Source organism: Pistacia vera, unplaced genomic scaffold, assembly GCF_008641045.1.
Source record: "Pistacia vera cultivar Batoury unplaced genomic scaffold, PisVer_v2 Contig801, whole genome shotgun sequence".
NCBI lineage: Eukaryota > Viridiplantae > Streptophyta > Magnoliopsida > Sapindales > Anacardiaceae > Pistacia > Pistacia vera.
This window is the reverse complement of record NW_022196670.1, coordinates 219,635-232,498: the sequence shown is the minus strand read 5'-3', so window position 1 is coordinate 232,498 and position 12,864 is coordinate 219,635. Positions and strand designations below refer to the sequence as shown.

Here is a 12,864-nt window from a genome sequence, read left to right as displayed (position 1 = left end):
GAAAAGTTAATATCATCTAATAATGGAAAGACAAAGGGGAAAATATCAATTCTAGTACTATTAGTTTTGATCCATCCAAACTGGACCCACCAGGAAGTGTCTCAATCTGTGAGTTGGAAATCCACATGCACTTGAAGTAACAACACTCTCACAAAAGGACAATTGTTTTGTTACTTTGCGTTAGATTAATTTGACACTAAAGTTTAATTTCAATTACCAAATTTGATTTGAGATGAGATAACATCAACACCTTGACACTTCTGATTATGCACCAATTTCTGTCATTTTTAATCGACACTGCTGTATTCTTTTGAATGAAACATATAGCGATTATGAAACCCCTCATTTCTTTTGTGGCCAAGTGTCCTGGAGTTGGCTTCTATTGCATTATAGCCATTAACATTATATATGGAGTAAATGAGGCAAGTTGCTAATAGGGGTGGTCATTAAAGTTCTTACTCGACTAGCAATTTTAGGATCTCGAATGATTAATTGAGGCACACGTCTCCCGTCATCAAAATAAAAAATAATAATAATAAGAAAGAGAACAACATGTGCACATAGTAATGACTAATGAGCATTTTAAAGTAGTGGGTTGTACTTTTTTCTTTCCCTCTTCAGAGAAACTAAAGAAGTGAGGGAAAAAAGAAAGCCAAATCAGTTTTTGCCTTGAACAACAAATAAACATGGTAAATATATATTGTTATCTTTATATTGAAACTGTGCTTTTTCTCCATGAGGAGCAGAACAGAAGGAAAGTGTGTGTCCACATTCTAAAGGCTGATGGCTACTTGACCAATGGGAAACTAATGAATTATTTCAAAATACATGATTTATGTAGGATTAAACATGAAAATCCTTGGTATATAAATGGAAAATTCAAATTTTTTTTTTTNATCTAGCATTACTCTTAGTTATGCATGCACGTGCCAAAATGAGTGTACACAATGTTTTTGTAAGTAGCCCCACCTTGTAAAAATATTAAGAAATGGGGCAGGAAGGGATAAATGGTGGGTTCAAGGAATATGAATGAAATTTGGTTGAAAATGATTGAATGATAATGACTTTTGATCATCTCTTAATTTTCAAATTACTTGCTTCTAATCTACTCCAAACAAAACTACTTGCAATCCAACTGTATTTGTTTGTTCAAGCTAAATAAATACTTTTAAATAAGAGTAAACCACATTTTCCCATCCAAATTTTAATTTATTGGAACTTTGGCTACTTAAGTTTAAGAGATATATTTACCTATATATGAATTATTTTTATAATTATAGCGTCAAAAACATTCCTATTATTCAATTAAAAACTTATGATTATTATTGTTATAAACCTCTTAATTATATTTTTGAGTAATTATAGCTAAAACAAGGAAGATAATTAATATGGGAAAGTATGACAATATTAAAAATATGTATACATTAAGTAGATGCTATATTTGTTAAGAGTTAATGACTTTTTCTCACCCACAGACTTTTAAAATATCACTATACTACCCAAATCTATATTCCGATGGTGAACATAGAGCAAACTTGGTTCAAACTGTTGGGGCTTTTTAAGAAGGTAGGTCGATGAGTCTTTGGGTGATAGAAGATTGGATTTTGGTGATTGAGATTTATTGGAATTTAACTTGGGAGAGGCGACTGTGCAAACCCTAATCGCTCGATTGCCAGCGATTTGCGAGATCAACAGAAGTAGAGTTTGAGGGATTTTGGTGAGTGATGATTGGGGAAAAGAATAGTAGTGGTGTGGGGTCGCAACGATGTCAAAATCATAAATGAAATATAAATTTTGGTAATAAAGTGGTATTTTAAAAGTCTGTAGATGGAAAAATGTCATTAAGATATTATTTGGGTGGGAAAAAGTCGTTTACTCTATTTATTAAATTTAATTTTTCTATCAAAGTTGTGTTGTGATACTAATAAGTAATAAGTAGTTGATGTGTTAGTATTTACAAAATTATTAAATCCACATGATAATTTTATGGTTAATAATAGAGTAAAGAACCTTTTCCCATCCAAATAATGGTTTAATGACATTTTCCCACTCACAAACTTTTAAAATACCATTTTACCACCCAAATTTATATTCAGTTTCCGATTTCGGTATTATTGCGACCCCTCACCACCATCGTTATCTTCTCCGATCATTACTCACCAAAATCTCTCAAACACTACTCCCAAACCCATCAATTACCGACAATCGAGCGATTAGGGTTTGCGCGACCACCCCTCTCAAGTCAAATTCCTATCAATCTCAATCGCCAAAAGACTCATCGGTCTCTCTTCTTCAAAAGCCCCAACAGTCTAGACTGAGTTTACTCTCTCTTTGCCATCGAAATATAAATTTAAATAGTAAAATAGTATTTTAAAAGTCTGTGGGTAGAAAAATATCATTAAACTATTATTTAAGTAGAAAAAAAGTTGTTAACTCTCAATAATATAAGTTAAGATAGACAAATCAGAGATCAATATTTAATTAAAAATGGACATTCAAGAAGAACACACTACATATGCCTTCTTACCACAAATTAGCACGAAAATTAATGCCATACTTAGTCCATTCCCGCAAGTAAAGTAAGAAGACACGTGTTCCTCTCACCAAATTAAGCATTACAAAATCATTAAAATTGGTTGAAAGAGTTATGGTTGGGTCAGCATATGCCAAACTTGGGGCCACATTTTCATAACCAGAACCATTAAATTGGAGTTGAAAATGAAAGATAATATTAAAGTTTTGGGGTCACCAATAATAAAAGAGTCAACATGGATAATGAAAGGTATTTAATTCCTCAATACGAAACTGTTTAAAAAACAATTCACACGAAAATTTTTTATTTTCAAATAAATGTTTAATATATACCAACCATTTTACATGTTTAATTACATAAATATAAATATTCTTCACAAGAATTTTGACCATTATCAATTTAAGGGTGTTCAAAACCGATTAACTGAATTTGTGAACCGAACTGGTTTTTTGGTTAAGAAATTTTCTTGAACCAAAACAGAACCGGTTAAGGAAAAAACCGGTTAACTGGTTTTAATTTAATATTTTATATATTTTTATAATAAACCGGATTATTTTAATAAATAGTTTTATAATAAATCGGTTAATAAAACCAGTTTCCATATTGTCCCAAACTGGTAACCGAACCAAAAATTCGGTTTTTTATTTTCTTTGAATTGAAATCAACCCGGTTTTTTGGATAACCAAAAATTCAGTTCGGTTCGGTTTCTGCATTTTTTTGAACACCCATGACTATCATAAAACATATGTGGTTATATTCATTACCTTTTATAAACAATTGTCCCTTATTAATAGATATTGTAATTTTTATAGATAAAATTTCAAATTCAACCAAAGAGAAGTCAATCTTTGTTATCAATTATTGATAGTCATTAGGTTTCCCCATCCAAATGTAGAATGTTTTTTTTTTTTTAATGATCGAAGGTGTCCGGGTCAGTTCACTTGCACCTTAACTATCAATCGAATAAGAGTTCTAGCGACTATCCTTATTAGTAACTGGGGAGAGATTTGAATTTAGAATCTCTTGATTCATACACCCTAAGTCTTTATCGATCCACTCGATCACCCAGAGATATAATGTTTATGCTTTCACGATGATTTTCTTTTTAAGTTATAAACAACACAATCTCTTTTTTTTTTTTTTTTTCTCTTTCGTTGTTTAAGAAGTATCGTAATTCGTGATATAATAATTTATAAATTTGACTTAATTTAAAGAGTAATGTTACCGTCACCGAAGTATTGCACCAAATTTATGCAACAAATGACGTAACAAAATCCTAATCGTTGATTAGTATTAAATTAAAATTAATCAATAGTTAGAATTTTGTCACGTCATTCGGTGCACTACTGTCGGTGACTATCTTATTTTCCTAATTTAAAATACATTACTAATTAATAGTTATTTATAAGTCACGGCTTAAAACATAATGAAGTGACACATATGAAATAATCACTCCGTAGTTTCTCGTCTATCCACCATTAGATTATATCAAATCAAATATTTAGAATTTGTATCACTGTTTTAAATTAAAAATTAAGTTGATATAACCTGACTAAAAAAATAAAGAAAAGAATAAGGACTTTATTAATTACTATGTTACCTTATATTAAAAAAAAAAATCTCAAATTATAAAAAAATTAAATGATTTTATAATTTAATCTTTATTAAGTATTACCATACTACACAGTTTTGCATTTTAAAATTGAGTAATGCTACAGTTACCGACTGGTGTGTACCGATTTTGTGCACCGAATGACGTGACACAATCCTGATCGTTTATTTATTATCAGTTAATATTAATCAATGGCCAGGATTTTGCCACGTCATTCGGTGCACAAAATCGGTACACACCAGTTGGTAAGTCTATCATTTTCCTTTAAAATTTTCAAAATGTACGGCAATATAGCAAAGTTTAACCTGTAATTTGCTGGAGTTGTAACAATTTTTTCTCTTTTTTAATATTCAGGAGTGTCCGAGCTAGTTTGTGCGCCTCTCAACTAATCATTTGAGATCATAAAGTTAATTATTAGATAAACTCTAGTAGCTATCCCTTATTAATAGTAATGCGAATTTGAATTTAAGATATTTTAAGTAATACACTCAAAAGTTTCATCAAACTATTTAGAAGTAGTTAATTGTAACAATTTTTTTGTTTTAATCAATTAAATTATTAGATTAATTAATTTTGGTTTGAATTTTAAAGGAAAAATTTGGAGAAAGTCATTTATTATTTAAAAAAACGTTTAAAGGGAGGAAGCATGAGAGAGACAAATCGGATAGAAAATGGGATTTCTTCCAGTTCCATCCTATCCAATTATCCACAAACACCGCTTCAAAAAAGTTTCAGTAAAATAAGGTAGGGCTAATTCCCTGCTTGCCCCTAATTTTTAGATTAAATTTTAAAACCCCTTTAGTTTTCAAAATTATCTCACGCCTCCTTCATACATTCTCTTAACCTTTCCTGTTTCTGGAAGGTTAGTGATGGTTTAAAAAAAAAAAAAAAAAAAAAAAAACATTTGTTTCAATATTTTTAAAACCAAATTCTATTTTATTCAATTCAAAACATTTAATAATTATATTTTTAGTAAAGATTATCCAACTCAACTCAATTATATTTGTTATGCATAAAAAAGTAGGGCTGACGTAGAGCCCTATCAGCATAAACAATCAGAGCTTAGGTAAGTCCTATAGTCATTCAGACACAGTCACGTCACACGCTGATGCAAGTAACATGCTCCTACTAGTGCAGTGGGTATGCGCCAGACTGGTGAAAGGTTGGAGGTGATCCACGTGTCCAATCCCTGCACACGTCGAGTAAATCACTCGAGCAGGTGAACAACAAGACGTAAGGAAGGATTTGTATGGCAATTTGACCCACTCACAGATTTAGTAATCATTACCTTAACTAATCCCACTATAAATAGAAGGTTCATCTCCCGTTTGTGGGATTAGCTAATTTCTCCATGGAATAGCATATATACTCTCTCTCTCTTGTAAGTCAGCTCGTTGAATGTGACCTGATCTCGTATATTAATACAATACTAGTAGACGTATGATTCGTTTACTTAAGCATCTGAATCACTTTAAACATTATTCTTCATCTTTTATTCAGTTCAATACTTCCATACATATAAGTCTTCTGAGTCAACTCAATATTTTTTAAGTACGTTTAGTTGGTATAAAATCACACATTAACAATATTCATTTTCAAAATACTATTCTAAAGGGCATCTGAACAGTAAACATGTTTTTGGAATTACGATAAAATTTAGCCAACCAAAAAAGTACAGTAGAACTAAAAGGAAAGCAAACGAAAACGCTTTTATATTTTAGTACAAAGAAAACGGAGAAGATTGCAAAAAAGGGCCATTCATAATTACTTTTATCAAATCATGTTTGGTGGAGGCAGAAGCATGGGAGGAGGGATGTTAAGAACAGTTGGGAGAGCAGTTACGAGAACTGGAGTTACAAATCTCCAAGAACCCATTTCATCATCTTCTTCTTCAAATTCCACTACTACTACTGCTCCTACTTCGCCTAGAAGGACTACCCAGAGCAGGCATAACTCTCCCAATCATCTCTCCTTGTCTGCTATCACTTCGTCTTCACCTTTTTCTCCGCATAACGTACCCGTTACGGCTTATGGGGTGCCCACCTGGCCCTCTTTTGGGTGTGAGGATTATGAGTGGGTGTCTGTGGATGGTGATGATGGAAAGTCTCATGATGACTTTATTCTTGGTTCTGTTCCTTCCGTTGATGAAGTTAATAACGCTGTCTCTGCGCTTCAACAGTAAGGAATCCTTTATTTTCGAGGCTTTTTCAATTTTTTTTTTTTTTTTGTGTGTTTGTGTTGAGATAAATCTGTCGTTGCTTTTGTTGTTGTTGGGTTTTATGCTATGTTTGAATGGAAATATTCTAATTCTGTACTTCAGTATTTCTGCTGTTAATTGCAGTGTTGAAATTACAGATCGGTTTTTGGATTTGTAAAATTGTTGTCGCTACTGTTAGTTCAGTGATGGTATTAGTCTTGGGGCTACTGCTAATAATAGTGGAAGTAGTGGTTATTTTTGTGTTTGTATTTTGTTTATGTAGTTGTGGTGGTGGTGGGGGCCGTGGCGTCATCCATGAACATGATGATAGAATATGACATCTGCCTCAACTTATTCACAAGTGAATTCCCCATTCAAGTGCTGTAGATTAGTAGAAATCATATCAAGTATAATTTCGCAATCATTCTTTTTGTAGTGGGGATGATAGTGATGGTCATGGAAAAGTTCATGATCGATTATGTGTAAGATAACCTAGTTTCTCACAAAGAAAATTTTCTGCAAGACGTCAGTCAGATAAAGAGTTGAAAGAGAAATAGTTTGGTTAGCAGATTATTGACAAATAGGTTTTTGTTGCTTTCCTAGCAATATGAAGCAACTGTTAGACTTTTCAATTTTGAAAATTGGGGAACTGACTATAGACTTACTGCGCTTGTTATCTGTAATAGATGAGAGAATATGTTTTCAAAAATCAAAATGCTGAAACTGGAATCAGAGCTTGATGGGAAATGGGGAACAAAAAGTGGAACTCTTCTTCAAAGTAGTTGGCTCTTTGCTTCTAACATGATACCTGGATGAGAATAGTGTTGTTTTTCCCTATATTCACACTAATTCTAATATATAATAGGATTCAGGAATTTCTTATTTTAACAGACAAATGATCGCTGCATCTTGATCAATGGAGGAGTCCAATTTAATATCTAAAATAAAGTTATCAAAGGTTAATCTTTCTCATTATAGAACACCATTTTGCATAATGATACCCCTGAACCCAACTTATTAATTTTAGTACTGTGCAATGATGATTATGTTGTCTATTTTAAAGTAACTTGATTTGTGCAATTGTATTAGAATTCTTAATTTGTTTTGTTTGGAAGGTATATTTATAGCCTCAATAATAAATAGTGTGAGTTTTTATTTATTTATTTTTGGTTGTTTTGTTTCAAGGTCTATTACTTCACCTGATGAAATCCAAAATTCTGCCTCTTGTCTTAATCTTTTAATTTAATTTTCTTTTTCTCCTTCTGAGCTTTATAAATCCTATGCTAATGGTTTGTTTGCTGTTCATGGGTTTTGCATACGTGGAAAGGAAAATTTGGTCGACTTTGTCATGGTGGAGATTAATTAACTATTACTTCAACCTCGAACTTTTATAACTTGGCTGATGCATAATTTCGACGGCTTATGTTTAACCTTGATTCTTGCCTTTGCACTTGTTTGTTAGTTTTATCCAACTTGAGGCTAATGTATATGCCTAATTATAAGTCTGTTATTTTTCTGTTTGAAAACTTTAAGCATTGCAGATTTGAAATCATACTTACAATCGAAGTTGACTTGTAAGATTTTGAATTTGTAGGGCTTTCGACCCTGCTTCATACTCCCTCGTGAGAGATAAGTATGCCTATAATTTGGACAAGGATGCTGAGTTGGATTGGGTAGAGCCCTCACTGCATCTGAGTAATTCAAGAATGTTGCAGCCTTATGGACCTGACAGAGTTTATGATGCTTTTCATTTATTACAGACGGAGCCATCTATTCAGGTGCCTTCCCTATTTCAAAAAATTGAAAGAATAGAAATTTGCTGCTTTTTGGATTTTAAGTGTCAATTCAGTGCATTTTCCTGGAGCCAAGTGCAATAGACTGCATAAGTATAGGTAGTATAACGCAAATAGAATACTTAAGTCACAAAAATAAGAAACATGAATATGTCACCGAGCTTTTTACCAAACTTAGATGTAATCAGAACAGTGATTTTTCTGTTTCATTTTCTAACAAGAAGGGAGCATCAATTTTATGTCTAGAACTTATCACAGGTTTTTTCTTGTTTCAAATTTTATCCGTAACACTATTAAGGGTCCCTTTTTTTCTTTCAAATTTTCCAGAGAATGGTCGTTTCATTATCTTCAGATCAAGCTGTTTGGAAAGCTGTTTTGAACAATGAAGTGGTTCGGGAACTGAAGGAGTCTTTCTATGCAGCAGGTTGGTAGAAAGTTAGTGAACATCTTTAAGTTAAATTTTTGACTTGTAATCATAATCTCATGAGGAAAAGTTATATAATTACTACTGGAGGGGCCTTATTTGTGTTTCATTGACCACAAACTTGGTGTCATATCTTGATGGCTTGAATTGGGTGTTCTTTTTATTTTGCAGCATGTTTTCCTTTTAGATTCTCTGCTAAGTTTTAGTGTGGTATTTTTGACATACAGAGGAGAAAATCTAGTCATGAGAGTCAATACTTGTTATTTCGTCGAAAACATGATCATCAATTTATTGTAAGGGATATTATGGATCCTTGTTAATGGATATTTTCTAGTTGATGGTAGATTTAAGTAAAACTCATCTAAATTGTTTACAAACATGAGATTTTGGATTATATATGCAGCTGAAGACAGCGAATCAGAGTGTTCAACTGAGATTTGTGATGACTCCAACCCTGCAATGAATATCATCAAGTGGATTTTTCACAACACTAAGGCCAGACTCATTGAAGTAATTGATAAAATTACTCATATCGTGAATGAGGTGTTCAAGCCTTCTGATGACGAGACGCCAACAACAGGATCTAAAACAGCAGGAGCTACAGATCCATTTGAGGAAAAGCTGAGAACTTCATTCCTTCTATCCGTCATGGTGCTGTTGTTTGTGGTTGTGACTAGAGCTGGCAGGGCTTGACTGTAATTTGACGACATGACAGGTAATACATTCTGGTAGGGTGACTTGTACTGCTAGTCTTATATATGAAGTTATGCTTGTAAAATTAAAAACAATGAAAGTAGGGAGACTGAAGTTAGCACATTGATGTGCAGTATGTAATGATATGAATATTGGGACGTGTTTATATTTTGTAAAGAGAGTGACTTTGACTCTACTGTGCTTACTGCTTAATTCACTCTGGGGGATTTCAAAGTTGAGCTGTTTTTGTTCTTTTCGTTTTCTACTTATTTAAGTCTTAGTTGCTATGGGATGTCTGGCCAGTTTACGCGTATTTTAATTAATTGTCTATTAAACACTTTACAAACTCAAAGGACCGGGTCAGTTACAATATTATTGTGGTAGGTAATTCTAAGATTTGAACCTAAACACTCAAGGATATGAGAAAACCTTCTTGGCCGTCAGACTAACCTTTTGGAATTTATCAGTAATGACATTATGATATCTAGTAATATATTTCATACAAAATTACAAATAATTATATTATAATTAAAGGATGCACATAAATAAATTTTAAATTTAATTGAATAAACAAAAATATAACTAATTACTCTACAGAAACAATAGAATATAAATTATATTATATTAATAAAAAATAAGAATGTATATAAACCAAAATTTAACACTCCATTTTAATAACCTAAAGCCTAGCTCTTCTTCTACAAAAAAATATTAAAGTATATTTCATAAAAATATTATATTATAATTAAAGTATGCACGTAAAGAAATATTTCACACTTTAATGACCAGCTTTTTCTGATAATGTTTTACGACTTAGCTTAAAATGAAATAATATAATTATGTCATCAGGAGTTATTATTATTTGCAAATCAAAATAACTAGAAATTATTTAGAGAAAGGGATTGAAATTGTATAAAATATTCAACTAAATGAAAAATAATATCATAGAAGCAATATAAGAATATATATATTTTAAAGCTCAGATAAATATTTTCTTCAATTTATTGTACAAATTGCACTTATATTATTAAATATTTATGCTGAAATTGTGTTGCTGCAGAAATTACAGTTTTTATAATTTAATTAATTTTTATTAGAACTTAAAAATAGTTAAAACTATTAAATAAACAAGACCATGAATGAAATTAAATAAACTATTAATTAATTTAGAGAATAATTCTGTTGATCTTCATACAGATATTGGCGGATGGCCAAAGCATAGTCATCATTATAAAGCTCCGTCTCATCTTCAAGTAGTAATGGTAGTTGCACCATGGTGGTGGTGGTAACGGTTGTAGTCCTAGCCGGCAGTGCTGTCGAGTGGTAGCGATTGAGAACACCTTACCCCTCTTGTTCTTCTTTTCAGAATCCACTTCTTCAAACTTTGCCCTCTTGTTTTTCTTCAGAGCTGGTTCGTTCTTTCTTATACGGCAAACCACGTAATTGTTATGTTGATTTGGACGCAGCAAAGACGAATCCAAGCTATACTCGTGCATGATCCGGCCACCATGCTGATCGGAGTCTTTGTTCTCATATCGGAATATCTTTTTAGACCCAATTTTCTGATTGTAAACTCTGTACCACCATCTTCTCCTTGCCATGTCCCTGTTCCAACACTACGATTGATTCTTGAACCTTTTAAAGTCTTTTTCTTGAATTGGGTGAAGATATATAAATCTTCATCACGCTCCTCTCCAAGCTGTTGTTTAAAGATGTTCCAGATCTGTCACGGCTCTTCAGAACTATAAAGGTTATATTCTGGAATTAATAGATCAATACCAGGGATGGGTTGGTTTGCTATCTTGTTGTAAAGATAGAAACCCACCAATTCAAAGTCTTTGGGATCGAAGACGTATCCAAAGGGATGACAGAACTCAACTACTTCCATGGTTTTTTTTCTTCTTGTGCTGAATCAGATAATTTGTTACGGGAACTTTCTCATATTATCCCACCAAATCTAAGTTGTTCCAGGAACTTTCTCATATTATCCCAAGTTAACCACATTACTGAAGATGGAACCAATGTCTGGAGTTGCAACACAGCCCGTTTAACAAGTTCTCCAAGAACGCAATAGGTTTCATCTTTTTGGTTGATTGCCGCAACATTTAGAACAGACATGCAATCTGAACCAGGTGAAAACTGCAAACAGTTTGACTCAACATACAATCAAAACAAATTATGACGAGATTTCAAAAAATTATAACTTATTACAGTGTAAAATTTATTCTTATTTATAATTGACCTAAGTTTAGGCCAAAATTTGTTATAACTACATAGAGGTTATTCCTATGTAAAGTATAGAGGTTGTTTTATATATATATATAACATGCTACAAAGATATCTCTTTCTTTGGTGATATTCACTTTGTTTAATAACTACTCACAGAGTTCACTTTGTTGGTATCACATTTATTCATAGAACACATAGATCAATAAAAGAGAAGGGCATATGCAAATAACTGTAGACAGAACAATAATCACAATATCATTTAAATTGTTTTTGACAAAACAAGCATCATTTAATGGTAAATGTATTGAAATGCATGACAGCAAAATAATCCTGATAATGGAAATTCTTCCAATGAAGCAGACAAACCATCCATCGTTTCATTATTCTAGAGCTGTCGGACTTCAACCTTTATCTTCAGCCGGAGCTGGTCCAATGCACAATCGGTGTCTCCCTATATAAAGGAAAAAGAAATAAAATCATAAGCACAAAAAAGCATGCCTGAAGTTAAAACTACAAAGCTTGCTGTTTCTTTTGGCTTTTGTTCTCTTGGCTTTGGCTTCCTCATTGGCCTCTGCTTTTGATCCCAGTCCTCTTCAGGACTTCTGTGTAGCCGTTGATGATCCCCTGCACGGTGGTACGTTTTAAGTTTCTGTCACAATTTCTATTTTTATATTTTTGAATGTACATTAGCAGCGCACATGCAAACACACTCACTGTATACATCCTTTCTATGGCTAGGCATGTATTCGATATTAATTCAATTCTTTCATGTTTTCAGTGTTTGTGAATGGGAAGTTCTGCAAGGACCCCAAGCTTGCCAAAGCTGGGGATTTCTACTTTTCAGTTAAGATGCCTGGAGACACAAACAATCCAGTTGGTTCAAATGTTAGCGCTGTGAATGTCGATCAAATTCCAGGACTTAACACACTTGGCATTTCAGCTGCGCGTATTGACTTTGCTCCTTATGGCCAAAACCCACCTCACACTCACCCTCGTGCCACTGAGATTCTTGTAGTCCTGGAGGGTACTCTTCTTGTTGGTTTCGTTACTTCCAATCCAAACAACACACTTATCAGCGAAGTTCTTAACAAGGGTGATGTGTTTGTGTTTCCTATTCGTCTCATTCACTTCCAATTCAATATTGGAAAAACAAATGCGGTTGCTTTTGCTGGTTTAAGTAGCCAGAACCCTGGTGTAATTACCATTGCAAATGTAGTATTTGGATCAGATCCTGCCATTGATCCTGGTTTTCTCGCTAAAGCTTTCCAGTTGGACAAGGGAGTACTGGTGGAAGATCTCCAGAAAAAGTTCTGGATGGATGAGAAACATATTGTCAAATCCAGTGAAATATGTTTCCTACTTCTGGCTAAATGTTTTCATTAA

At 32.9% G+C, this 12,864-nt stretch overlaps 2 protein-coding genes across 2 annotated transcripts; both read left to right on the top strand.

Moving 5' to 3' along the window:
• Positions 1-5,798: 5,798 nt before the first annotated feature.
• Positions 5,799-9,446, top strand: LOC116117262. The gene is made up of 4 exons (XM_031403296.1): positions 5,799-6,323; positions 7,937-8,120; positions 8,463-8,559; positions 8,963-9,446. The coding sequence occupies exons 1-4, from the start codon at positions 5,926-5,928 to the stop codon at positions 9,250-9,252; spliced, it is 969 nt and encodes a 322-aa protein (XP_031259156.1). The 5' UTR covers positions 5,799-5,925; the 3' UTR covers positions 9,253-9,446.
• A 2,371-nt stretch (positions 9,447-11,817) lies between these two features.
• On the top strand, positions 11,818-12,864 carry LOC116117271 (germin-like protein subfamily 1 member 19). The gene is made up of 3 exons (XM_031403303.1): positions 11,818-11,874; positions 11,986-12,115; positions 12,260-12,864. The coding sequence occupies exons 1-3, from the start codon at positions 11,818-11,820 to the stop codon at positions 12,862-12,864; spliced, it is 792 nt and encodes a 263-aa protein (XP_031259163.1).

Coding starts and splice junctions, on each gene's coding strand:
- LOC116117262 (XM_031403296.1), top strand. CDS start 5,926: ATGTTTGGTGGAGGCAGAAGCATGGGAGGAGGGATGTTAAGAACAGTT. Junction 6,324..7,936: donor GCTGTCTCTGCGCTTCAACA/GTAAGGAATCCT, acceptor TTGAATTTGTAG/GGCTTTCGACCCTGCTTCAT. Junction 8,560..8,962: donor GGAGTCTTTCTATGCAGCAG/GTTGGTAGAAAG, acceptor TTATATATGCAG/CTGAAGACAGCGAATCAGAG.
- LOC116117271 (XM_031403303.1), top strand. CDS start 11,818: ATGGAAATTCTTCCAATGAAGCAGACAAACCATCCATCGTTTCATTAT. Junction 11,875..11,985: donor CGTTTCATTATTCTAGAGCT/GTCGGACTTCAA, acceptor GCATGCCTGAAG/TTAAAACTACAAAGCTTGCT. Junction 12,116..12,259: donor TGATGATCCCCTGCACGGTG/GTACGTTTTAAG, acceptor TCATGTTTTCAG/TGTTTGTGAATGGGAAGTTC.